General features: G+C 42.8%; 1 protein-coding gene across 3 annotated transcripts; it reads left to right on the forward strand.

Moving 5' to 3' along the window:
- Positions 1–157: 157 nt before the first annotated feature.
- Prdm4 (PR/SET domain 4) lies at positions 158–25574 on the forward strand. 3 transcript variants are annotated; one of them, XM_038314466.1, is made up of 12 exons: positions 158–279; positions 355–560; positions 4581–4714; positions 7368–7553; positions 10537–11331; positions 13267–13416; positions 14062–14180; positions 15529–15614; positions 16865–16992; positions 19392–19706; positions 21386–21554; positions 24041–25574. In XM_038314466.1, the coding sequence occupies exons 3-12, from the start codon at positions 4582–4584 to the stop codon at positions 24348–24350; spliced, it is 2391 nt and encodes a 796-aa protein (XP_038170394.1). In that variant the 5' UTR covers positions 158–279; positions 355–560; position 4581; the 3' UTR covers positions 24351–25574. The 3 variants fall into 3 exon arrangements, with proteins under 3 accessions (XP_038170394.1, XP_038170396.1, XP_038170395.1); XM_038314468.1 differs by lacking the exons at positions 158–279; positions 355–560; positions 4581–4714 and adding an exon at positions 8918–9013 and having other exon boundaries at positions 7420–7553; XM_038314467.1 differs by lacking the exons at positions 158–279; positions 355–560; positions 4581–4714 and adding an exon at positions 8914–9013 and having other exon boundaries at positions 7423–7553.
- The last annotated feature ends 1179 nt before the right edge of the window (positions 25575–26753 follow it).

Here is a 26753-nt window from a genome sequence, read left to right on the forward strand (position 1 = left end):
GCACGCGCAGCGAGTCGGCGGGGCGACTCTGCAGAACGGAAGGTCGCGGCGCAGGTAAGCCGGAAACGCGCCCCGAGTGGCTGAGAAACCGGAAAGCACCCCGGGAGGGGGTGTGGCCCTGAGGAGGCGGGACTGACTGGGCAGGGCGGGGCGGGCGGGAAACGTTTGGGGAGCCGCAAGCGGGGCGCGGGGTCCCGGGCGAGCAAAGGATCCCGGGCCGAGCTCCGGCCGGATGAAGAGTCGGGCGGGTGGGCCGGTGCTCGCCAGCGCGGGCCTCAGGTGGGCGAGGCGGCCGGGCGGGCTGGGCGGCCGGCCGGGGAAAGGCCGTGGCTCATCACTTTTCTCCCCTTCCAGGTCGGCCAGCCGGGCTGCCAGCGCTTCCGGAAAGATAGCCCCGGGCGCGGCCCAGCATGCTCGGCCCTCGGCACGGAGCGCGGCCGCCGGTCCTCGGAGACGTCGGGAGGTCCGGGGAGGCGTGGCCACCAGCGGGATGTGCTAGCACGTGACCCCGGCCCCGGCGCTCTCGTGTCGGACGCCGGTTCCCTGCACTGCCCGCGCAGGTGAGGCGGGCCGGGGAAGCCGGGGAGATAGCGCCGGAGGGGGAGTCTTTGTGTGTGTGTGTGTGTGTGTGTGTGTGTGCCTTAGCAATGCACGTGTGACAGGTTCGTGGGTTGGAGCACCCGAACCTACTATCCTTCCCCCCACAAAAAAGTCCAGAGTACTAGTTGGTTCCAGGTGTGAGTGATTGTTCAGAGTAACCACACGTTGTTAGCTGCTTGACACCTTTTTCCTGTCTTTGAGTTATTGTAGCGTTTGATGTTTTGAGTCGTCTGTTTTTGTAATATCGCCCACCTTTGGGTTTTCGGGGATGCAGCCAGGGATGAAGTGCGGAGATTTAAGTTATTAATTGTGCAAACTAGGTGAATTAGAAGGTACTGTGCCAAGACAGTATAGAAACAAACCAAAGATGGAGTTGTATTTAGCTGTTTTTTTTTTTTTTCCAGAATCCTTTAAAAAGTCTGTTTAGAATGTGGAAGATAAAATGCATTGAATGAAATTATTGGAGCTGGTTGATGTGTTTTGCAAAGTGGCCATACTTTTCCAGAAAGCAGTGTGAGGGCTGAACCTAACAAGTGATTGTGTAGGTTTCTTAAAAACATAAAAACAATGATTTGCTGACGGTGTGAGGAAGACGGAATTCAGTATCTCTAGGCCTTGATTTGATGTGGGACAGGTGGGTAGCGTGGAATTGCCAGTTTGATTGGGAAAGCCTGTTGAGGATCACAATGTTCCTTCTTGTTTCGTTTGGTTTATGGCTGTTGAAGTCATTACATTTTAAAGACTCACAACAAAGCAGAAATGTCCTGAGCCTGATTTGAACTGTTTTGAGAAGGCCTAGGGTTTCACACCGATGTTTATTCTGACATTATATACTTTAATGTTCAAAGCTTTCATTCAGAATAGGAAGTGAAGACACTTCACTCTGCTCTAAAATATTGCTGTAATCGGTATGCTGTAGGCTTTAATGGTGCCAGCGGTGATTTTGTCTTAGTTATGGTTGCAGCTGGGAGAAATTAGAGATGGCTCTTGTAAACCAGCTGAAGCCTAGAAACTTCTCAAGTTAAAGTAGCATGGCACCTTTAGGCTACAAGGAGTTTCCACTCTTGTGGGAGGATCTGTGGTCCTTCAGATAGTGTGCCTCATTTACTAGTGCTTCTCACGGTCTTTCTGGTCAGGGTGATGAGTGGGCTTTGCTTTCAGGTCTTTCATACTTAGTTGATATCCGAAAGCTAGTTTTATGATAACCCTATGGATATAATATAATTCAAGAAACAAGTTTATGTAGGACTTTATACCTCATATTTAGTCTGGTCCTAATACAAACAGGACTCTGTAAATGGCAAAAACTGTTTGTTTGTAATTTGTTACTAGGCTAAGAAAGAGGTTGGGCCTCTTAAATTAGTTCTGAGATCCAAACTCAGCTATACCTCTGACTAGTTATGTAAGTTTAGGTTATTTTTTAAACTCAAAATCTAGGCTTTCTTATCGTTAAAATGGAGTTAAGGTGCCAGTCCAGGACTGGAGAAATGGCTCAGTGAATAAAAGCACTGACTGTAAGGGGCCTACAATTCCAGTTGGGTCCCTGGAACCCACATAAAAAGCTGTGTGCAGTGGTGTGCATCTGTAATGGGAGGCCAGCACAGAGAATCACCTTGGAGCTGGCACATCACTGTAAAGACCCTGTCTCAACAACATGGAAGTTGAGAACTATCTCCAGACTTCCATATACATCCTCAGCCCTCTTCATCACACACATACATGTATGTTAATTAGAAAAAGAAGATTACAAACTAGCTAACACTGGTTGCTATGACAATACATGACAAGACGCGATTTAAGGAAGATGGTATATTTTGTTCAAGGGGACACAGTCCATCATGGTGGGAGGCTAGTCACATTGCAGCCTGTAATCTGGAAGCAAAGAGAAATGCTGGTGGTGGGTTTGTGTTCTCATTTTTATTTAGTACAGGATTCTACCCCATTGAATGTGGGTATCTTCTCTCCCCCCCCCCCCCCCCCCCCCGTGTGCATCTTATCTTGTCTCTTCTTTTTGTTTGGTTTTGGGTTTGTTTTTTGTTTGTTTGTTTTTGGTTTTTCGAGACAGGGTTTCTCTGGGTAGCTTCTTTGGAGCCTATCCTGGAACTCGCTCTGTAGACCAGGCTGGCTGGCCTCTAACTCAGCCTCCTGAGTGCTGTGATTAAAGGCGTGTGCCACCACTGCCCAATCTGCATCTTACCTTTTCAATTAAACCCCTCTGGAAACACCCTCATACAGTCAGAGCTGTGTGCCCATGTGGTTCTAAGTCCACTATAGTTGATAGTGAAGGTTTAGCATCATAGAGCCTTAAAGTATGCAGTGTAGGAGAGGCAGGAGTAAATTACTTAGCCCATTGTTTCTTATGTACAGAGTAGGGTGGGAGGTTGTTAGAGATCTCATTTGAATAGTGTTCTGTCCATCATCTGTAAATGATAATATGGTCTCTTAAGTCCTGATTAGAAACCAGTATGTATGGGCTGGAGAGATGGCTCAGAGGTTAAGAGCACTGACTACTCTTCCAGAGGTCCTGAGTTCAATTTCCAGCAACCACATGGTGGCTCACAACCATCTGCAATGAGATCTGGTGCCCTCTTCTGGTGTACAAGAATACACCCAGGCAAAACACTGTATACATAATAAATAAGTAAATTTAAAAAATAAATGATTTGATAACAGTCAATAGTGAGAAAAGAAAAAAAGAAATCAATATGTGTATATTTGAAAATACTTATTTTTAATTATATGTGTGTGTATGCATGCGTGTGCGTCTATGCTGTGTATGCAGGTGCCCTGGGAGGCCTTAGGAGGGTGTGGAACCCCCATGGAGCTGGAGTACAAAGTTTGAGAAGATGTGAATGCTGGGAACTGAACATGGTTCCTGCAGACTGAATTCAGGTCCTCTGGAAGAGCATCAGGGCTCTTAACCTGTGAGCCGTCTCTCCAGCCCTGTATGTTTTTCTTTTGAGACAAGCTATTGCTGTATAGTGTAGCCTAGCATTGAGTTTATGTTCACTACAGGGTAAGCTTGGAACTGTGGCAACCCTTCTGCCTCAGCCTCCCTAGTTCTGTGCATCCCAGCTAATTAAAACTAATGCCCTTACACAACAACTGCAGTTGATGGCCTTCTCGCTTGTTAGTACTCTCTTAAGACATGCTCCGTGGCATTGCCAGAAAGGCTGTGCAGAGAAGGTGATTTCTTGGTTCTTCAGCCTTCTGAAAATGATCTGTGTATTAATAGAGTCTGATGTGTTAGAACATCTTTGGCCGTCCTTTACAGGATGATGATGCCCTTTTATTGAGCTGCTTTGTGATTTGAGGCAAATATTTTATCTATGAGCCTTAATTCCTCATTTGCCTTACTTTGCAGAATTAGTTTTGAAGATTCAAAGTTGTTTTAGTAGAGTTTTAGCAAAGCTTGCTTGATGGCCCTCAGTGTGAGGGTATTAAGGCTGCTGGATACTGTTGACTGTCAGTGTGTGTGGGTATTAAGGCTATTGGTCAATAAGGTATGGATACTGTTGACTGTCAGTGTGTGAGATCCTTAGGTGAGCATTGTGCTTCTTTATGCCATTGACAATCTGAATCAGACCTAGGATTACCTTTACCTCACTATAAAGAGGGTTAGTAAAACTTCAAGTACTTTAAAATAGAATGCCTAAAAGCAACTGGTTTGAGCAGGTAAGCCAAATGAAAATAGTACCTACCACGAGAAGAAAAGCTTGGGTGGCTTAACAAACAAAATAAGCCACTATAGCCAGAGCTGTAGATTGTTGGCTTGTGTAGGTTTTGGAGCAAGGTAGGTTGAATTCAAGTCCTGTGAGTGGTATGTGACATTGACCTGCATAGTTAACTCGGAATCACAGTCCTTCTTGTGGTTTCCGAGTCATGTGCACACAGAGCAGTTGGTCAGGTTTCATTCCCCATCCCTAGAGTCTCGGCTCTTTTAACATGAGCTTACTGTTGTGGTGTATGCTTTTTCCTAGGATGAATGACATGAATTTGAGCCCAGTGGGGATGGAGCAGCTGTCTTCATCCTCTGTGAGCAATGCCCTGCCAGTCTCAGGAAGTCACCTGGGTTTGGCTGCCTCTCCCTCTCACAGCGCCATCCCTGCCCCAGGTGAGTGGGAGCCACTGCACTCAGACATCGTGTAGTCGCGCCATCCTACTGGGAGTAGCGATTTTCTGATGGTCCTTTTGGGCTACTCTCTTTCATTCAGAGCTGAAATTGACTTGGCTTTTTATCCGGGGCTTCGCATACTCATCTGATTGACACTGACATTGTGTCCCTAATTAATAGATGAGGATTAGGTTAAATTTTCTCTGAAGTTCCCAAAACATTTAATTGGCTTGTTTTAGGTTGGAGCATCTGTGGGAACGTGCAAGGCCTGGCTTTGTGGAAAAGTGGTGAGAGATGGAGCTGTGTGGGCCTCCCTGTGAGCATGGGCAGAAACAGGAGAGGAAGCTCATTTTTCCTCTCCTAGGCCTAAACACATAATTCCCTTTATTGTTGTTGGGAGATTTTGTTCTATTTGAGAAGTGGTCTTGAACCCAGTCCTTTTTTTTGTTTGCTTGTTTTTAAGATTTATTTATTCATTACGTATACAGTGTTCTGTCTGCACGCATGCCTGCAGGCCAGAAGAGGGCACCAGGTCTCATTACAGATAGTTAGCCACCATGTGGTTGCTGGGATTTGAACTCAGGACCCTTGGAAGATCAGCCAGTGCTCCTAACCTCTGAGCCATCCCTCCAGCCCCTTGGACACCAGTCTTAATATAACCAGGGTGACCCTTGCACTCTTAATCCTCTGGCTCCACCTCTCGAGTGCTGGGATTACAGGCCTGTGCCACCACACCTGGCTCTGAAACCCTTTGTCTACTTTCTTTCCTTCTCCTATTGAAATGAGAAATGAGTAAACTATTGATTGTTAAGGATATGTAGCCTCATAATGTTGTATTGGACTTATGCTTAGTATTTTAAGTAATGTGTAAAAGATGTTTAAGCAGTTATTTGTAGAGAATTTTATCCTGAATTAATAAAATGCAGCAGCCAAGTCAGATTAACTAAAATTAGCATTTCCTTCCTTAAAGTGTCAACACAAGTGATTTTTAAAAAATTAAAGTTTATTTGTGTGATGTGTGTGTGATTTGTTGGATTCTTGTTGAAAACATGGTGCTTCTTTACACACTGATAATATGAAGCAGACCCAGGATCACTTTTGTATATACCACATGTGTGCATGGTGCCCACAGAGACCAGCATAGGGGAGTCAGATCCCTTGGAATTGAAGTTTCAGATGGTTGTGAGCTACTATGTAGGTGCTAACACTCTGAACCTGGGCACTTTATAAGTGTAGCAAATGCTTAGCTGCTGGGCCATCTCTCCAACCCCACAGAGTAAGGTTATAAAAGCACAAGGGTGTATGCTATAACCTCAGCATTTAGGCGTATGGGCAGGAAGGAGGAGTTGAAGGCCAGCCTTGGCTTTGAAACTTTAAAAGAACGATTAACCTGTCTGTTTATCTCTTAGGCATTTCTTTAGAAGATAGTCTTATTAAGAAAAGGCTTATATTAAAAAATACTCCCTTTGACCAAAATATGCAAATCAGCACTAAGTTGGTGGGTTTTCATTTAACACTTAGGCACAGGAAAGGTCATTTAAGCATTTCGTACATGGGTATAACCCAGGGTGGGTAAAGTTCAAACTGTTTTGATTATAAAGTATAACATGTAGAAAAAGGGCTGAAAAGAAACACATATAGATCCATATCTAACTTTAATGTGGGTGGATTCCAAGTATAGACATACCTGGATTTTGTTTGTTACATTTTTAGACAGGGTCTCGCTATGTTGCCCAAGCTTGGCCTAAACTCAAAATCTTTCTGCCTCTGCCTTCTTGGTACTGGGATTACAGTAATGCACCACCATGCTAAGCATTTGAATGTTTTAAAAGTGAAACGTATAGTGATTAAAAAGGGAAAATAAAGCTTTAAAAAAGCTACCACTTGTCCGGTAGTGGTGGCACACACATTTAATCCCAGCACTTGGGAGGCAGAGGCAGGCGGATCTCTGTGAGGTCGAGGCCAGCCTGGTCTACAAGAGCTAGTTCCAGGACAGGCTCTAAAGCTACAGAGAAACCCTGTCTCGAAAAACCAAAAAAAAATTAACTGCAAGAGACCACACCTGTGAACAGTTGTTTTTAAATGTTTATTTACCTTAAGGAGTCATTTTTTATTGTTTGTGGTGATGTGTGAGAATATGCACATGAGGTTCTGGCCTGGAGCTAGAGTTACGGTGATGTGGCTGCTGGGAACTGAACTCTGGGCCTGCTGGAGCAGTACATGCTCTTAATCTCTAAGCCATCTTTCCAGCCCCTGGTTGTTGTTTTTGTTTTTAAAGTAATTTATTCTCTAAGTTGTTATTCAAACTAGATTGTTAATTGTTTTGGTGTTTAGGAGAAACAACTGGAGGATCAGTTTAACACTTTAAAAATGATGTGCACGCGTACACACTAATTTGAGGGCCAGGTTTGGCCATCACACTTGTAATCCCAGCATTCCACTGGGTCACAGGTCAGCCTGGGCTACATAGATCCTTTCTGAGAAGTAATCTGGGGCTGGGACTATTTGGTTATGGTATAGATGTTATCCAAAGTGTCTTGGGTTACAAAGGGCTACCAGGGAGATTCTTTTGTTTCTCTAAATTCTAAGTTTTGCCAGTGGTTTTTAGGTACTAATCTTTTAATTTCTTTAAGAAAATAAAATTCTTTTCAAGGTCTCCCAGTGGCAATTCCAAACCTGGGTCCCTCCCTGAGCTCTCTGCCTTCTGCCTTGTCACTGATGCTACCCATGGGCATTGGAGATCGAGGGGTGATGTGTGGGTTACCCGAAAGAAACTACACCCTACCTCCACCGCCTTACCCTCACCTAGAGAGCAGTTACTTCAGAACCCTTCTACCTGGTAAGTTTTATAGATATATTGTTGGGGGAAGATAGGGGGATGGAACCATTCTGACCTCATCTTTTGGAGTATAGGATTAAATATCTTTCTCTGTTGTTATTGGATAGCAGTCTCTGGATTTGTTGATAATTGTATGCTTTGCTTAGAACATGCATATGGTTCAATATGAAAGAAGCAGTTTGATAAAGAATTCTTTTTCTTTTTCATAGTGTTATTAGTGTAGTTTTAATTTTTTAAAATTGTATTGGTTTTTTGAAGTGGTTTTGGTTTTTTTGGGGGGGGGGGGTTCAAGATAGGGTTTCTCTAGCTTTTGAGCCTGTCCTGGAACTAGCTCTTGTAGACCAGGCTGGCCTCGAACTCACAGAGATCTGTCTACCTTTAAAGGCGTACACCACCACCACCTGGCAGGCATGGGGATTTTTGTTGTTGGTTTGAAACAGGGTCTTGCTTGTAGTCCTGGAATCTGCTGTGTAGGCAGGGCTGGCCTCAAACTCCGTGTCGGGATTATAGATGAGCTCCACCACGCCTGGTTTATGTTAGGTTTTTTCTTTGCATGTGCGTGAGTGTGCAGGTGTGCGGGTGCGTGTGGAGGCTGGAGGTTTTTTTTTTTTTTTTTTTTTTTTTTTTTTTTTTTAAGAATATTTATTTATTATGTATACAATACTCTTCTGCAGGCCAGAAGAGGGCACCAGACCCCATTACAGATGGTTGTGAGCCACCATGTGGTTGCTGGGAATTGAACTCAGGACCTTCGGAAGAGCAGGCAATGCTCTTAACCTCTGAGCCATCTCTCCAGCCCCCGAGGCTGGAGGTTTTTTCTTTGCATGTGCATGAGTGTGCAGGTGTGTGGGTGCGTGTGGAGGCTGGAGGTTTTTTCTTTGCATGTGCGTGAGTGTGGAGGTGTGTGGGTGCGTGTGGAGGATGGAGGTTTTTTCTTTGCATGTGTGTGAGTGTGCAGGTGTGCGGGTGCGTGTGGAGGCTGGAGGTTTTTTCTTTGCATGTGTGTGAGTGTGCAGGTGTGCGGGTGCGTGTGGAGGCTGGAGGTTTTTTCTTTGCATGTGTGTGAGTGTGCAGGTGTGTGGGTGCGTGTGCAGGCTGAAGGTCTTAGTTGTTTTCCACCTTAGAGTGAAGCTGGGTCTCAGTAGACCCAGAACATGCTGAGTCGATAGTTTGTGTTTCAGTGATCTGTGGGATTATAGGTGGGTCACCACACCCTCCTGGAATTTTACGTGGGCATTGGGGATACAAACTCAGGTCTTTAGAGTTACATAGCAGTGATTTGTCTGCTGAGTAATCTTTCAGTTCCCTATGGTATAATTTTGTTTTGTTTTATTTATGTATTTATTTTTGGTTTTTTGAGACAGGGATTCTCTGTGTAGTCCTGGCTGTCCTGGAACTCACTCTGTAGATTAGGCTGGTCTTGATCACCTGACTCTGCTGCCTGAGTACTGGGATTAAAGGTGTGCACCACCCCCAACCCCCCAATTTCGGCTAACCAGTTTTTTATATAAAGTGAATATTGATTCTTTATTTTTAATTCTAGTTTACCAGCTATCTGTACTGATTAAAGTTTATTGACTTTTTATTCTGTTATAAAAATATTATATATACTCTTTCAGACAGTTTAGCAAATGGAGAAAGGGAAGCCACATTTTCTTTCTGTTGGACTTGTGGTTTTTTGGGAGTACTGATGGTTATGGTTTTCATGATTTAAGACCATGATTCTCTACAGTTGTGTGTCTCTTTTACTTTGTGTTTGTCCTGCTACTGCAATGGTTTTCATAACCTCTCTCCATCCTCCTCTGAAATAGGCTTTCACTGTGTAGCCCTGGCTGGCCTAAGAACTCACTGTGTAGACCAGCCCTGCCTCTGTGCCAAGTGCTGGAATTAAAGGGGTGTGTCTTTGAGCCCAGCACCCATGATGGTCTTTTTAGATAGCATACTGGTAATTCCAGTGTTTGTGAGGCTGAAGCAAGGATATCAGGAATGTAGACTAGACTGTATCAGTCTCAGAACAGACTACTGAATGGGTATTTAATGGCTTATTACATCAGTCTTTATTGTTGGGCAGGCTTGGTTTTTCCAGGTTTTATTGTCATTATAGCTGATGTTCCTAGCTGTTCTGGTGTCTTTATGTACATTTACAAAATACACTTAGGCATTTAGGGAAGGTTCTTGTAAATGGAACATTTTATTCAAGACAGTGTGGTCATTTTTGGGTTCATAAATGTGCTGTGTTTTAATGTAGACTCTCCCACCAGAAGTACCTCAGATGACACCCGTAGCCTTAGAAGCATCGCTGTGGAATTGAGAAGTTGTTTAATAGTAACCTGGATCTGATCTTAACAGGCCCACTGCAGAAAAAGTTTCTGTAAAGTAGTTTTGTTTTGAATCATTTAATTTGCTTTGATAATTTTATATAAAAGTTCTTAAATCATTTTATTGCTTATTTACATATTTTTATTTTATTTATTTATTTATCTATTTATTTTGTTTTTTGAGACAAGTTTCTCTGTAACAGCCCTGGCTGTCCTGGAACTCGCTCCGTAGTCCAGGCTGGCCTTGAACTCACAGAGATCCTCCTGCCTCTGCCTTCTGAGCACTGGGATTAAAGGTGTGCACTACCACCGCCTGGCTGGCTATCTACCTATCTATCTTTTCTTTTCTTTCTTATTTATTTATTTACTTTTTGTGGGGCAGCTTTTAGCATTTTAGGACTGAAGAATTGCAACCATATAGAGATTAGAGATCCCATTTAGGGTGTGTCTAGTTGGCTTTGTCAGATGAGCTTCGTGTGTTTAGGATTTGAGTTTCATAGAGAAACTCAGAATAGTGTATGTACTACTTGTATAGATACTGATTAAAGAAGCAGGTTCTTTAACTCAGTTGTATTCGCAAGGAAAATGGTTCCTAGCACTTGAAATTTCTTATATATAATAACAGTGTGATAATATCTCTTCTCTGATATCTCTTCTTTTCTCAGGCATTTTATCTTACTTGGCTGACAGACCGCCTCCTCAGTACATCCACCCCAACTCTATAAATGTTGATGGTAATACTGCGTTGTCTATCACCAACAGCCCTTCAGCACTAGATCCTTATCAGGCCAATGGGAATGTTGGATTAGAATTAGGTGTTGTTTCAATAGACTCTCGTTCTGTGAACACACATGGTGCCCAAAGTCTTCATCCTAATGATGGCCATGAAGTGGCATTGGACACAACAATCACTATGGAGAATGTTTCTAGGGTTACCAGCCCAATCTCTACAGACGGAATGGCAGAGGAGCTTACAATGGATGGTGTTGCAGGAGACCATTCGCAAATCCCCAATGGCTCCAGAAGTCATGAACCTCTCTCTGTGGATTCTGTGGGCAACAACCTGACAGCAGACACTGTAGGACATGGTGGTGTGATACCCATTCATGGGAGTGGTCTAGAGCTTCCTGTGGTCATGGAGACAGACCACATTGCAAATCGGGTCAGTGGGATGTCTGACAACGCCCTCAGTGACTCCATCCACACTGTGGCCATGAGCACCAACGCTGTAAGCGTGGCACTCTCTACCTCACACAGCCTTGCCTCTCTAGAATCCGTTTCCCTCCATGAAGTTGGCCTTAGCCTGGAGCCTGTGGCTGTCTCTTCCATCACGCAGGAGGTTGCTATGGGGACAGGTCATGTAGATGTATCCTCAGACAGCTTGGCTTTCGTACCACCTTCGCTGCAAATGGAAGACTCCAATTCAAACAAGGAAAACATGGCAACCTTGTTTACAATTTGTGAGTGTGCTTCTCTGTTCTCTTCTGGAAATACTGGTTTTTGTTTTTTAAAATGACATGTGTTTGAGGGTTTTGCCTGCATGCATGTGCATGTACCACCTGCATGCCTAGTGCCTGCAGAAACTAGGACAGTGTTAGATCCCTTAGACCTAGAGTTACAGATAGTGTGAGCCATCGTGTGGGTTCTGGGAACCAAACCTGGACCCTCTGCTAGCGTAGTGAGTGCTCTTAATTGCTGAGTCCTCTCAATACTGGTTTTAGAATGCCATTGTTTTGACTAGTGTCTGGATAGTCTGATGCTAGTCAAGGGAGTATAGAAAGGAATTTCACTTTGGTATTTTTCTTTGCCCTCGTATTATCCTTTTATTAATCTGATGCCACTTTTTCAAGTCAGATAATATGTGTGCAGTTTATTGATTTTTTTTTTTTTTTTTTTTTTTTTTTTTTTTTTTTTTTGGTTTTTCGAGACAGGGTTTCCCTGTAGTTTCTAGAGCCTGTCCTGGAACTAGCTCTTGTAGACCAGGCTGGCCTCGAACTCAGAGATCCGCTTGCCTCTGCCTCCCGAGTGCTGGGATTAAAGGCGTGCGCCACCACCGCCTGGCTCTCAGTTTATTGATTCTTACATTGATTTCTTGGAGCAAACAGACAGAATAGTCATGTCTGTATCTTACCAGTTAGTTGTAGCCCTGTGATATAAATATCTACCAAACAGCCTTACAGGAGTGAAACTTGACACAAGTAATCTTGGTGATACACATTGTGCTCTTTTTCAGCATATGCCAGAAGATAAAAATGCTAGGTCACTTTTATAACTTTGGGAAATGTATATTGCTATGCAGTGGTTTGTCTTAGAGTGTATGAATTACAATAGTTAGGCATGTAAAGGTTCTTTTTAATTGGGCAGCAACAAAAAATCTATAAAAATGGTTGATCTGTTGGTTTTCACTTTGTTCTTAAGCCATGCAAGAAACTTTTCATCTGCGCACTGTCTGCTGTGCTTTGCCAGATGCAGGGGGCAGGGCACAGTTTCCAAGATAGTGCAGACCTTGAGGACTTGTGCCTGATGGGAAGCATGGACGAAACACAGCCCACTGTAGTACATAATAACAGTAAAAGTGTCATGATGGGATTCATGGTGCTTAAGAGTCTGAAGAACAAGTAACTAGGCTGTGGAAGGGTCAGCACGTGTTAGCATAGGCCTGAGGACATTGTAGGAAGACAGGCGTTGGCACCTGCACGTGCCTAGAATGGAAAGAATCATACGTGGTTCAGATGGCCGCAGTGGGAAATAGGGCTGAGGCAACAGTCACCTGGGGAGACAAGGAGGAACAGAACGTACAGGGCAGTTAAGACCCGTAAGGGTTTTAGGAGTAAGGACTGATGGGGTTCTCCTGCAGTGTGAGCTGTTAGATTTGTTGGAGGCAAGTATTGTAGGGAGATAATGCTGAAATTCAGTGAAAGGTGATTTTCTGTCTTCACAGAAGATGAAAAATGTAAACCTTTTGTGGAACTGTCATTTAGAGCATGTAGGTAGGATAAGGGGCAGTGTTAGAAAGAAAGCTCTGTCTCCATGAGACACTACATAAATGTTATGCTGGAAGGTGGGGCTGAATCCATTTAAGATGCTGATTCGGTGTGTAGGGTGTTCAGTAGGATGTCTAATGGAGCTCAGGGATTACCGAGAGGCATGGCCATGGCAGTGGAATGAAACCGTCTGGTAAGGGTACAGAAGAGCTTTCGCATAGAGTGAACAATCGGGTCCAAATTCACAAGCCAGTCGGTGAGAAGCCCCTCTGAATTGGTCTTTAAAGTCTATGATAAATGTAATTATGACCCTTCTTACTGGTTAATTTTGTAATTAGCATTTGATATCAAGTGGAAATTTAACTTACGTGTACTATGCCCATCTGTGTCTTTCACGCATGCTGTCTACAGGGTGCACTCTCTGTGACCGAGCCTACCCCTCAGACTGCCCTGATCACGGCCCAGTGACTTTTGTTCCTGACACACCAATAGAGAGCAGAGCAAGGCTGTCCCTCCCAAAGCAACTTGTTCTCCGCCCATCCATTGTGGGAACAGAAGTTGGTAAGAATGCTGGAAGAGACCACACAATGCCATCAAGTTTCCTTTCCTTATGGGATGGAGTTGTCAGTCTGTGTGTAATTAGTGATTTGTTGACCTCGATAGAAGTCCGTGATTTAAAATGTGTGCTGTAGGGAATAGCTCGCTTCTGATGGTGAGAACGATAAAGCCTGTGACAGCATAGGGTGAAGTCTCCCGAGTCAGAACTGAACAGAAGGACAAATCCTGGCCTGAGTCTGTGGAGACCTCTGTTCTCAGCTGCTCCGTCCGCTCACAACTACCGTGCCACCATGCTGTGCCAACCCTTTGAAAATATGAAATTAGGTTTATTAATTTTCAGCCATAGCTCAGGGATGAATCTTGAAAACACTAAACAGCTCAGATAATACATGCAATAAAATATTTCAGGAGCTTTATTTTATATAAATTGCTTTTTTTGATAAACTTTTCCCTGGTCTCTTGCTTATTCCAAAATAATATGGAGGGATGTAGGCTTTGTGTGTGTACAGAGGGATTTGATTTTGCTTTTTCTGCATTTTAGTTTAATGTATGTGTACACGTGTGTGTTAGTGATATGAGATTCTTTGTGCCTCAGTACCCTTGTTAGCTGCTCATGTCATTCTGTGGTTGGTGTCCTTCCATTGCTAGGTGTATGGACTGCAGAAACCATTCCTGTGCGGACTTGCTTTGGGCCTCTAGTTGGTCAGCAGAGTCACTCCATGGAAGTGGCAGAGTGGACAGACAAGGCAGTTGACCATGTCTGGAAGGTCAGTGTTGAAAGGACGCCTCTGACTGTCGGCTGCAGCTGTAGCCCACACTGGCCTCAATCTCTGAGTCCTCCTCTTCAGCTTCCCAGATGTTAGTTATCTATGCCACTGCCATGCTTGACATTTCGGGTTGTTTTCATTATCTTGTGATAGTTTAAAAAGGGACAAGTCAAAGTTATGCAAGACCTGTCCATTATTTATTTTGTATTACATTCCCTTATTTCTGGTGTAAAAGTGTTACAGCAGTGTACCAGCTGCAGAACAATAGGGGATAAGCCGATACAGTTTTCATTTTATGAATTATTGCAGTGATTTTGGTCTCTTTAAAAGATTTATCTTTATTTTTTATGTGTGCCTGAATGAATGTGTCCCACTTTGTGCAGTTCCTGTAGAGGCCAGAAGAGAGTGTCAGAGTCTCTGGAATTGGAGTTATACACACTTTGAGTCTCCATGTGGGAGCTGAGAACTGGACCCAGAGTCTCTGTAAGAGTAGCGACTGCTCTTAGCCATCAGGCTATCTTAGCTCTCATTTGAATCATTTTATGCATTTTGATTTCTTGTGGCTGCTGAAGCTATGAACTTTGTTTATAAAATAAATGTGTTGGGGTTTTTTTTGTTTGTTTTTGTTTTTTGGTTTGGTTTCAGTTTCGTTTTTTTGAGACAGGGTTTCTCTGTGTAGTCTTAACTATCTCTGGAACTCATTTCATAGATCACCCTGGCCTCAAACTCAGAGATCGCCTGCCTCTGCCTCCTGAGTGCTGGGATTAAAGGCATGCCTGACATAAAAGTTACTTTTAATTAACTAAACGTTCCTGTAATATTTGACATAAGGAATAGTTCTAGAATTAGTTACAATTATTTCTCTAGTTTCCTAATGGGAACATAAGGTTTTGACATCAGTAGCTATATTAGTAACATGCTAATCATAAGGTTGTGACATCAATAGCTATATTAGTAACATGCTAATGTAGAATCTTAAAGGATGCTGGGCACAAAAGTAAAACGGGGAGGCGGTGGTCGTGGGCTTCAGTGTGGACGTCTGACGGGAAATGGGTGGGGGGACCCTCTGCTCTGCTGAGGAGACAGTCATTCCCACTGTACCTGCCTGGTAGTGTTGGTAAAGACAGACAGGTAGACTGTATTTTACCTTCTTAGCCAAAAGGCATTCAAGAATGACTTCCTTCTGTACTCGGAGCAGCACCTAAAGACCGCTGATGCTCGCTCTTGTGTGTCTGGAAATGGGAAGAGGGGTGACATGAACATATAGAGAGGGCACTAGCTCATTACTAACCGAGTAAATGGAAGGCTTCCAGTTCTCTTGATGTGTGTGCTTGCCTTCTGTTGGCAGATCTACCACAATGGTGTCCTAGAATTCTGCATCATTACAACTGATGAGAATGAGTGTAACTGGATGATGTTCGTGCGCAAAGCCAGGTAAGGGGGGTTTAGATGGGGGCTGTTACCATTCAGATAGTTTTTCAGTAGGAAACTTAACCGAAATATGCAGAACACAAGTTACCACACTTGACATGCTTAAAGCCCAAGCCTTTTCAACATTCATTCTGTTGTAGCTGACTGGATGACTGTAAAACAGAATATGTCTTTTTTAAATAAACATTTTATTCAGCTTCTGGTGCAGTGAAGAATGATACACTCATCCATGAGTTTGCCAGTGAATGCCTCTTCATATCAGTGATAGTCTTTTTCAGGCTTTTATTGGAGTTAATTTTTGTTAGCTTTCTGTCTTTATATATTTGGCATAAAGAAAATTTTAAGACTTCGTGGGCATTGTGACTCAGGCCTATGTTACCCAGCACCCAATACTTGGGAGCCTGACGCAGGAGGATCTCTACAAGTTCTAGGCCAGTTAGCTTGAACACGATTGGGACCCTCAAAATTAACAAGAACACTTCATTTTATTTATCTTTTGTTTGTTTTGAGATAGGATCTTGTTATGTATATCAGGCTGGCCTGGAACTTGGAGCAATCCTGTCTCTACCTCTTGAGTACTGGGATTACAGGTGTGAATTACCCATGCCTAGGTACCTGTTTACTCATTGTGCATCTAGTAACAGTGTTTCTGACTGTAAAGGATAACCACTTATGTAACCCAGTAAGAATTGTGTTTCTTAGGCGGGTGGTGGTGGCGCACACCTTTAATCCCAGCACTGGGGAGGCAGAGGCAGGTGGATCTCTGTGAGTTCGAGGCCAGCCTGGTCTACAAAAATGCTAGTTCCAGGACAGGCTCCAAAGCTACAGAGAAACCCTGTCTCAAAAAAAAAACAAAAACAAAAAACAAAAAGAATTGTGTTTCTTCACAATCCCTAATAGGGTGGATAGAGAAAGAAATGATAGAATAGTTCCGTCTAAGCTTTTTTATATTGGGTTCTGCTATAGAGGACTTGACATGTCTAGTGTATATTCAGAATTAACTGTACTTAAGGGGTAGGAGATGTAGCTTAGTGGTAGGATTGATTGCCTAGTTTGTGTAAGGCTTTAGCTTGATGCACAGCACTGAATAAAAAGGACCCTTAAGCCAAGTATGGTGGTGTACACCTGTAGCCCTAGCTGATTGGCAGGCTGAATGAAAAGTTAATTGAGGCCAGGAGTTTACAACCAACCTGAGCAACATAATGAGATCTGTTCTTTTATACTTGATTGATCTTTTCCATGTGATTATGTAGGAACCGTGAAGAACAAAATTTGGTGGCTTATCCCCATGATGGAAAAATCTATTTCTGTACCTCACAAGACATCCCCCCTGAAAACGAACTGCTATTCTATTATAGCCGGGATTATGCTCAACAGATTGGTAAGTCTGTGACCAGTAAGAGAGTTTGCCACTACTTTTATGGTTCATAAATAAAGCTCGGGAGTCATGTATTAGGGAATAAACCTGATAGATCCATGGAGCGATGGAGCAAGGATCAGCTGGCTATCTTCCCCACCTTCCCAGATTGAAAAGATCTGTCAGTCTTTCCAAGTCCTTTCTTCCTCTATGTGGCTGTCTGTCTTCATCTGGGTTGGCCTGAAAACTCTATGGTTTATTATGGTTGGCTGAATTGGACTCCACCCTCTGAATCAAGGTTTAACTCCACTGGCAGTTTCAGAACAATACAAACAAATCTCCCATGATAGATTTCACAGTGGTAGCGTTATGAAAGCAAGTTGTTAGCTCTTTATTAGTGAGGTGACAGAAATCCGTAGTTCTTCACTAGGTTGTTACTGTTTCAAATAAATAATCTTTTGTGGTAGGACTTTGAATCAAGGCTTGCAAATCCCTGAAGTTGCTTTTTTGAACTTCTTGAAAGTTAGCAAAGTCCCTTGGGTTTGACTTAATGTTTTTTTTTTTTTTTTTTTGCCTCTTTCCACTGTGTTACATTGACAGGTTTAAGACTCTGTGCACTTCAAAATGTAAATGATTTCCCCAAGAAAAAGATCTTTTCTTTTGGCTTATTCTTTTTTATTGTTATTTATAAATCATTTTCTTTTCTTCTATGACTGTCTATATGCATTTTCTTTCTTAAGCCTGTTTTTTTCCACATAAATTTTTAATTTTTTAAAATTATTTTTATTGAACTATATATTTTTCTCTGCTCCCCTCCTTTCCTCCTCCCTCCCCTCTACCCTCTCCCATGATCCCCATGCTCCTAATTTATTCAGGAGATCTTGTCTTTTTCTACTTCCCATGTAGATTATATCCATGCATATCTCTCTTGGGTTCTCTTTGTTGAGGTTCTCTGGCATTGTGAATCATAGGCTGTTTTTTCTTTGCTTTATGTTTAAAAGACACTTATGAGTGAGTACATAATGTATTTGTCTTTCTAGGTCTGGGTTATCTCACTCAATATGATTTCTAGATCCATCCATTTGCCCACAAATTTCAAGATGTCATTTTTTTCTGCTGTGTAGTACTCCTTTGTGTAAATGTACCACATCATCTTTATCCATTCTTCGACCAAGGGGCATCTAGGTTGTTTCCAGGTTCTGGCTATGACAAATAATGCTGCTGTGAACATAGTTGAGCACATGTCCTTGTAGTATGATTGAGCATCCTTTGTGTATATACCCATAAGTGGCAATGCTGGGTCTTGAGGTAAGTTGTTTCCTAATTTTCTGAGAAATTGCCATACTGATTTCCAAAGTAGCTGTACAAGTTTGCACTCCCACCAGCAATGCAGGAGTGTTCCCTTTACTCTCCACAGCCTCTCAGCATACGTTGTCTTCAGTGTTTTTGATCTTGGCCATTCTTACAGGTGTAAGATAGAATCTCATAGTTTTGATTTGCATTTCTCTGATGGCTAAGGGTGTTGAACATTTCCTTAAGTGTTTTTTTCAGCCATTTTAGAGTCATTTGTAGAGAGTTCTCTGTTTAGGTCTGTACCCCATTTTTCTTCTTGGATTATTCTTTCGATGACCAGTTTCTTGAGTTCTTTGTATATTTTGGAGATCAACCCCCTGATCTGCTGTGGGGTTGGTGAAGATCTTTTCCCATTCTGTAGACTGCCATTTTATCTTGTTGACCATGTCCTTTGCTTTACAGAAGCTTCTCGGTTTCAGGAAGTTCCATTTATTGTTTTCTCAGTGTTTGTGCTGCTGGGGTTATATTTAGGAAGTGGTCTCCTGTGCCAATGCATTCAAATGTACTTCCCATTTTCTCTTCTATAAGGTTCAGTGTGGCTGGCTTTATGTTGAGGTCTTTGATCCATTTGAACTTGAGTTTTGTGCATGTTGATAGATATGGGTCTATTTTTCATTCTTCTACATGTTGAATATGCTTTCTGAAAAGATCTTAATAATCCCATGTTTACCAAGTACCTTTTGTGTGTTCTGGTGTACTACTTTAGATGACAGGAATTTGGCACTGAACAGGGAGTTTTGATTTGATGGGTAGTGAGTAAGTTAGACATTTAGGCAGAAGGGGAAATTCTTTGATTTCTTTTAATCATCAGTAATTAATGCCAAAAATAATTTTGAGGGGCTGGAGAGATAGCTCAGAGGTTAAGAGCAGTGACTGCTTTTCCACAGGTCCTGAGTTCAATTTCCAGCAACCTCATGGTGGCTCACAGCCATCTATAATGAGATCTGGTGCCCTCTTCTGGCATGTAAGCATACATGGAAGGAATGTTATATACATAATAAATAAATAAATCTTTTAAAAAATAATTTTGAAATTAAAGTAACAGGAGATATTGTTTTATTTTTTCAAAGGTGTTCCTGAACACCCAGATGTGCACCTCTGTAACTGTGGCAAGGAGTGCAATTCCTATTCTGAGTTCAAAGCTCATCTGACCAGCCACATCCATAGCCATCTCCCTGGCCAGGGCCACAGCAGCAGCCACGGGCCAAGCCACAGCAAGGAAAGGAAGTGGAAGTGTTCCATGTGCCCCCAGGCTTTTATCTCTCCTTCCAAACTCCACGTTCACTTTATGGGTCATATGGGCATGAAGCCCCACAAGTGTGATTTTTGTAGCAAGGCTTTTAGTGATCCGAGCAACCTGCGGACACACCTCAAAATTCATACAGGTAAGCTGTACTGAACCATCGACGTGGAGTTTTTATAGCAATTAGAAATTGTAGCCATAAAGACTTGTCAGAAGAAATTATTGGAGGTAAAGTTGTACTATATCATAGAAAGTATCCAGATGGTTATAGGCAGGATGTCATTGGGTGGTAAGCCTCGTGAGGCGGGAAACCTAAGGCTACTAAGAGTGTCACTTCCAGTTACAAAGGCATTTCATTTTAAAGAGTCCTACTGTGTAGCTTGAAGGAGTCAGAAGTTGATCCTAGTACTTCCATTTTAGCAGACGGAGTCCATCAGAGCACCCAAGCTTCCCTTTGTAGCTCTTCCTGACGTTATTCAGGAGTGCTCAGTAAACCTTGCCCAGTTCCCATGTTTGAGCTTCTGTTTTCTAAACTCTGTGTAAACCAGTTTCTGCAGCTCTTAAAAAAAGATTTCTTTGTATTTTGTGTTATGTGTATGAATATTTTGTCGGCATGTATGTAGTCCCTCAGCTCTTTTCCCCCATGCGTACTACAAAATAACCAGTGAGATTTTTTAAAAATATTTTATTTATTTATTATGTATACAATATTCTGTCTCTGTGTATGCCTGCAGGCCAGAAGAGGGCACCAGACCCCATTACAGTTGGTTGTGAGCCACCATGTGGTTGCTGGGAATTGAACTCAGGACCTTTGGAAGGACAGGCAATGCTCTTAACCACTGAGCGATCTCTCCAGCTCCAACCAGTGAGATTTTAACTTTCCTGGTTGACTGGTCTGTTCTACAAATCACTAAAAAGAGGTTTTTCTTCAGTCTCCATTTCATTAAGACTGGGTGGTTGGAGCAGAGACCATGTGTCCTTCAGAAACAAACTGTTGTATTTTTTCTTTTCTTCCTCCCTCCCTCCATATCATCTGCCAACCCCTGATCTAGAGTTTTCTTTTTTTTTTTTTTTTTTTGGTTTCTTAAAATATACTTGGAAGGATTTGATTTAATTTTTGCTTTGTGAGATCATACTGTGTTTTTTTAAAAACAGAAAAATATAAACTGTTCAGTGAAAATATTGTCTGTGCAAACACACCCACAGGCTCAGGATTTTCCTTAGTGTAAAGCTTCAAAAACTCTCTCTCTCTCTCTCTCTCTCTCTCTCTCTCTCTCTGTAATAGTCCTTACTGCCCTGGAAGTCACTCTGGCCTCAAACTCTGAGATCCGCCTGCCCCTGCCTGCTGAGTGCTGGGATTAAAGGTGCACGCCACTGCCTTGATTTTCTGACCCTCTTGTATCCACTTTCCAAATGCTGAGCTCTGAGGCATGCACCACCATGCCTGGCTAATGTGGTGCTGTTCGTTGTATCCAGAGCTTTAGGTGTGCTGGGTAGGCACTCTGTCAGTGGTTACATTGCTAACCCCACATTCTTATAAATTAGGTAGGCACTGATATACTTTTTTCCATCTTCAAAGTTTGTATCATGTGCCATATGTACGTTTAGATAAGAGGTCTTAGAGGTCATGTTTACTGGCTTTAATTTAGGTTATAAATAGAATGTCCTAGACTGTTTTTAGGTAGGTAACATAGGGGATGAAGTGCTAGGCACAAGTCAGTTCTGCTGGATCCTTACTTGGACTGTTCTCTAGACATGCCTGCTTGTCTGAGAATCTGTAGTCACTTCATTCTCAGTGTGATGTTTTGGGTTAATCTGCAGGTCAGAAGAATTACAGGTGTACTTTGTGTGACAAGTCTTTCACCCAGAAGGCCCACCTAGAGTCCCACATGGTCATCCACACGGGTGAGAAGAATCTCAAGTGTGATTACTGTGACAAGCTGTTTATGCGGAGGCAGGACCTCAAGCAGCATGTGCTCATCCACACACAGTAAGTACCCTGCAGTGAGATGCTGAGTGAGCATCTGGTTCTTGCCATGTGGTTAGGGATGACCTAATGCAATGTTGGTGCTGTGATCACAGGTATGCGTTGTTTGTTTGGGGATCCGGTGCAGGCTCTGGGTGCTAAGTAGGCATCTACTAACTGAGCTACTTCCCTGTTGAAGGTCTACCAAGGAAATTAAATTTCATTCTCAGGATGTTGGTGCGCTGTGACAGATAAAACTCCCTACTCACTGCCTGCTGGAGTAGTTCTGTGCTGAAATTGTGGTTAACAGAAAAAGAATTTAGCATTTTTTAAGAGTTTAGTTCACCAATATTGTATCTATGTAGCTGTGCAGACACCGAGGGGCTGTAAGGAAAGGGGTGTCTGTGAAGACTATGCTGTCTGTGTGAGGTGGACAGAGGGCAATCGGGGTTAGGGCGTGCCAGGCAGCAGATTGCCTAGCAGTGTTTTACTGAATCTGGGCCTAAGAAATGGTCTCTCTTGCAGTAGTCATAGTGGTGGTAGGCAGATGTAAATAGATTTTATTGTCGATTGTCCTTAGCTTTGAACAACTGTTAGAAGAGGGAGAATTCACTGTGTCTCTGTGTACCTCTGGAGCCTGTCCAAGAACTCTCTTGTAGACCAGGCTGGCCTTGAACTCACAGAAATCTGCCTGCCTCTGCTCCCGAGTGCTGGGATTAAAAGCATGCGCCACCACCGCCCGGCTTGAACTTTATATTCTAAAGAATCTCTTTGGTTTTAGCTATTTTGTCTGCTTTCTAATCACGGTATAACCAGAAACACTTCACAGCTGAGAGCCAGGATCTATATTTTAGTTAAGGAACTTTTAATGTGAGACAGACACTCTTGCTTAGCTCAGGTTGACCCCAGCCTCCTGATTAGCTGGGGTCACAGGGAGATACCACTGTATCTGCTACGATTATAAAGAATCTTTTAAGCTTATTTGTATTTGCTTATGTGTGTGATACATGCATGCCGTAGTTTTCATGGGGAGGTCAGAGGACAACCTGTGGATTCTTCCCTTCCTCCACGTGGGTCTTGGGGATTTAACTCAAGTTGTCAGACTTGCTGAGCCATCTTGCTGGCCCTATAAAGGATCTTTTACAAGTCATTAGTTTCATTTCTAGTGTGAAATTTTGGAAAACTGGACCCTGATTATTAAACAGAAGTTGTGTGAGAGCTTGAACGCTCTCTGGGGTCATGGAAGTTCTCTCATCAGTGCAGATGCATATAAGAACGCTGTAAAACAGCAGCATCCTAGTGGGAGAAAGTAGCTATGATCAAGTTGAACATTGTGCACTTTGCAAAATGAGCCAGCCATGGGATATACTAATTTTCAGAATGTCTCTGGCAGATAGGGGTGTTATTTCTTTCTGAATACTACACAATGTAATTTTGTGGGGAAGTTTTGTTCCTGTTGAATGTAGGCTGAGTTTTTCATCAGGACCACTGGCTCCCTGATACCCACACAAAGACTTACTATTAATTATAAATGCTCAGCTGATAGCTTAGGCTTGTTACTAACTAGCTTTTACATTTTAGATTAACCCATATTTCTTATCTATGCTCTATGGCATGTTCATCTCTCTCTGCATCTCCTGGTGACTCCCCATTTCTCTGTGTCCACAAGTCCCGCCTAGCTACTGACCAGTCAGCTCTCACATCTTCACAGTGTGCAAAATGACTGTTCCACAGCAGTTGAGCTTCTGTTAACTTGTCTTTCTATTCTAACATTTGTCCTGAGTTTTAAACATTGGTTAATACTTCTTCCTTTCGGGGCGTGTGCGCGCGTCCGTGATGAATCAAAACCAGACTCCTCCACATGCTAGGCAAGCACTCTACCACTGAGATACATCCCCAGGTCCTAACAGTTCTATAAAGTAACTGCTTTTTATGTAATTTGTGGTGGTCGTTCTTTTAATCAGGGCACAGGTCTCTATAGTTTCTGCAGCTAGTCCTGTTGGTTAGTTTCAAGTTTGGTCCCCCAGAGGTGACAGTATCATTGATATGATCTGTTTAGGGGTGAGAAATGTAGTTTTGTGGTAGAGTGCTTGGTTAGTTTAGTGTGCTGAAAACAGAATTATCTTTTTTTGACCTTGAAGACGGGTACAGTTTTCATCCAAGTGTTTTTCTCAGTATATATAAGAAAAACATACAAATAGAGAAATAAATGTTCATGGAGTCTTGCTTGTGAAAATATAAAATTGAAAGTCTCCAGAAAGCCAGTTATAGACTGTTTGTTCCTTTCCATTAATAAAGTATTTACATACAAACTATAGTTATGTAACTTGAGTGAATTTCACAGGTTTCATATTCAGTGAAAGAAATCTATACTGAATGGTCCTGTTTGCATAGTATTCTAGGAAGGTAAAAGCAGCCAGTTCTAAAAGTTCCTACAAAGGCCTAGTTGAGGGAGAGTGTGTGGCTTGTCATTTACACTCGCAAAGCAGATGTTCTTGTGTTCCTCGTAGGGAACGCCAGATCAAGTGTCCGAAGTGTGATAAACTGTTCTTGAGAACAAACCACTTGAAGAAGCATCTTAATTCTCATGAAGGAAAACGAGATTATGTCTGTGAGAAATGTACGAAGGCTTATCTAACCAAGTACCACCTCACTCGGCACCTGAAGACCTGCAAAGGGCCCGCCTCCAGTTCCTCGGCACAGGAGGAGGAGGAGGATGACTCTGAAGAAGATGACCTCACAGACTCCGTGAGAACAGACGACTGTAGGATTGGCAGTGCCGTTTACTCAGCAGATGAGCCTCTCCCCACACATAAATAGAAGGAAAGCTGCTCGGATGGACCACGCATCGGGAAATCACAGAACCAACGCACTCAGTGGTTTCTATAATGTGGAATGCTTTCTGATCCTTCCAACCCACTGTCAAAAGTGGACTGAGTGGGATAGTTAAGGCACTTAGCTAGGATTCTTTAGGGTGGACTGGAGACCAGGCATGTGTCTGCCCCATTTTTAAGCAATGGGTGGCGAGGAAAGGGTCAGCTTTTGGTATCTGTTCTTTATTTGCTTAATAATTTGGGAGATGCATTTATGCCTGAGTCAGCGTGGCCTTTTGTCCTTACCAATCAATTTATCTCATCGTTCCATTCTTTTTTCCTCCAGTCAACATGACTTGACCCCAGCCATCCCCACTGTTGACCACATATTATTCACTATTGTAAGGTATGCATCTCACAGCGAGAACTGCAGCACAGCAGATTGAGTGGTGACTGTAAACTATATAGAAATATTTTAATATATATATAATGAAAGAAAAGTAACACCTGCCTACCTTCTGGCCACTTGAGAGTTTAGATCCTGCTTCTCCATCTCAGCAGGTGTTGAGGGAACAGGTGGAGAAGCAGTCATGGGTCAGAGGACAGTGGCTGGTAGAGGAAAAGGCCCAGAAAACCACCTTCAATGGAAGCCAAGGTTAGCCACCTGGTTATGTGTAAATGCACGTCTTTATGTCTGGCCATGTCTCTGACTTCTGTCATTCAGAGAGTACCTGGAGGAATTAAGTGTCCAAATGTCTGCTGGGTAGTCTCCTGTCATGGACTCACCTGACAAGACTAGTTCTTCAGCCTACAAGAGGAAGAAGGGGAATGATGTTTTATGTAGGTTTACTTTATGAAAACCATTAAAATGTTGCTGCCTGAAAGCAACATGTAGTTCCAAATGCATTGGTGGGTTTCAGTTAGGCCTTCCCAGTTTTCTTCCTTGCTAAAGGTCCTCACCTGCTAAGCGTAGAGGATACCAAAGGATTTGGAAGATAGAGAAGGCTATTAGACATCATGTGGGTCTGTTTTCAGGTCCCCGTGAGCAGGCATAGTGCTTTTGGCAAGAAGCAGAAACATCCTGAGGGTGACAGGGTTGATGGAACAACCTTGAGTAGAGGAAGGACTCTGCTGGGAAGGTTTTGCTGCTAAAGTATTTATGGGATGAATGTATTTCATTCAAATCTGTATTCCTTTAGGAAGAATTAAAATCAAAAATTTTTAATGAAAATAAGGCATTTCTCATAATCTTTTGTAGAGGATGGACTCAAAGGTTAAAAAAAGCTTTTAGCTCTGAGATCGTATCCTAATTGTTCCTGTGTAATGGCGCTTAGACAAACTCAACTTCTAGGATTTCTAGGAAGGTCTACAGCTGAAGGCAAGTGCTGTTTGTGGCTCGGAGTGAGTGCTAACACCAAAGTAATTTTTTCTCAAGAGCATGCACTTGATTAAATTCCTTATTGCCCTGCACAGAGATGCTCTTCAAACTAGAGCTATTCAAGCTAAACACCAAAACAAACCAAGGTAAGAAGAGGAAGGGCGGAAGATTCCTGCTGAGGATGTACGATGTTGTTTCTACCTTTGACCTCTTGGGTTTAAGTGGGAATACCCTGTGACAGATTTACACTTCTCTGCCTAGTTGCAGGAGGGTCTTGTCCACGATTGCTGCTGGGTCAGTGGCCGCATCGACAGGATATGGTAAGTGTGGGCTCTGGATCCAGAGTTCTCTGGGATTTATTGGGGGGATGATAGCTTCGTGGTTTAAATCAAAATATTAAACAGAAAACAAAGAAGAAACCATGTAAAGAGCCAGCAGTTTGAGGCATTGTCATTAGCATACAGTTAAGGCCTTGTTTTGTTTGTGCACAGTATTTTACAGAACCTCCAACATCTGGCTTCATATTCAGGTTGCCTAAGGGCTATGAAGCCTCAGGTGACTCTGAAGCAGGCTGCAGTTGTGTAGGAGCCCTGCATTATGATCATGTTGCTTATAGAGTGGTTTTGCATAGGGTATAATTTACACAAACCTAGATGGCATAGACCTTGAGGTGGGAAGCTGGGATGTAGAATACTGGATGGTTTACAGTAACAAGTTACCAAGGATTACATACAATGTTAAATCGGGGTGGTTTATACTAGCATTCCCACAAAACCGAGCAGTGCTTTCTGCTAGAATGTCAGGATAGCCAGCTACATCATAACTTGCCCATCAGATTTTCATTACGGTCAAGAGCACTGTTGTTGACTGCATACTGTTTTGTTGCATGCTACTACAGGCGTGTTAGAGTCTAGGAGCAAGACTGATAAGGAGTAAAGTGCTTGGTAAGCCTGACTTGGTAAAGGCAACTAGATTTTGAGAAAGAACAGATCTGGAAAATCGAGTCATGTGAATTACAGAACATCTTGAACC

Source organism: Arvicola amphibius, chromosome 17, assembly GCF_903992535.2.
Source record: "Arvicola amphibius chromosome 17, mArvAmp1.2, whole genome shotgun sequence".
NCBI lineage: Eukaryota > Metazoa > Chordata > Mammalia > Rodentia > Cricetidae > Arvicola > Arvicola amphibius.

Coding starts and splice junctions, on each gene's coding strand:
- Prdm4 (XM_038314466.1), top strand. CDS start 4,582: ATGAATGACATGAATTTGAGCCCAGTGGGGATGGAGCAGCTGTCTTCA. Junction 4,715..7,367: donor CAGCGCCATCCCTGCCCCAG/GTGAGTGGGAGC, acceptor ATTCTTTTCAAG/GTCTCCCAGTGGCAATTCCA. Junction 16,993..19,391: donor GGATTATGCTCAACAGATTG/GTAAGTCTGTGA, acceptor ATTTTTTCAAAG/GTGTTCCTGAACACCCAGAT.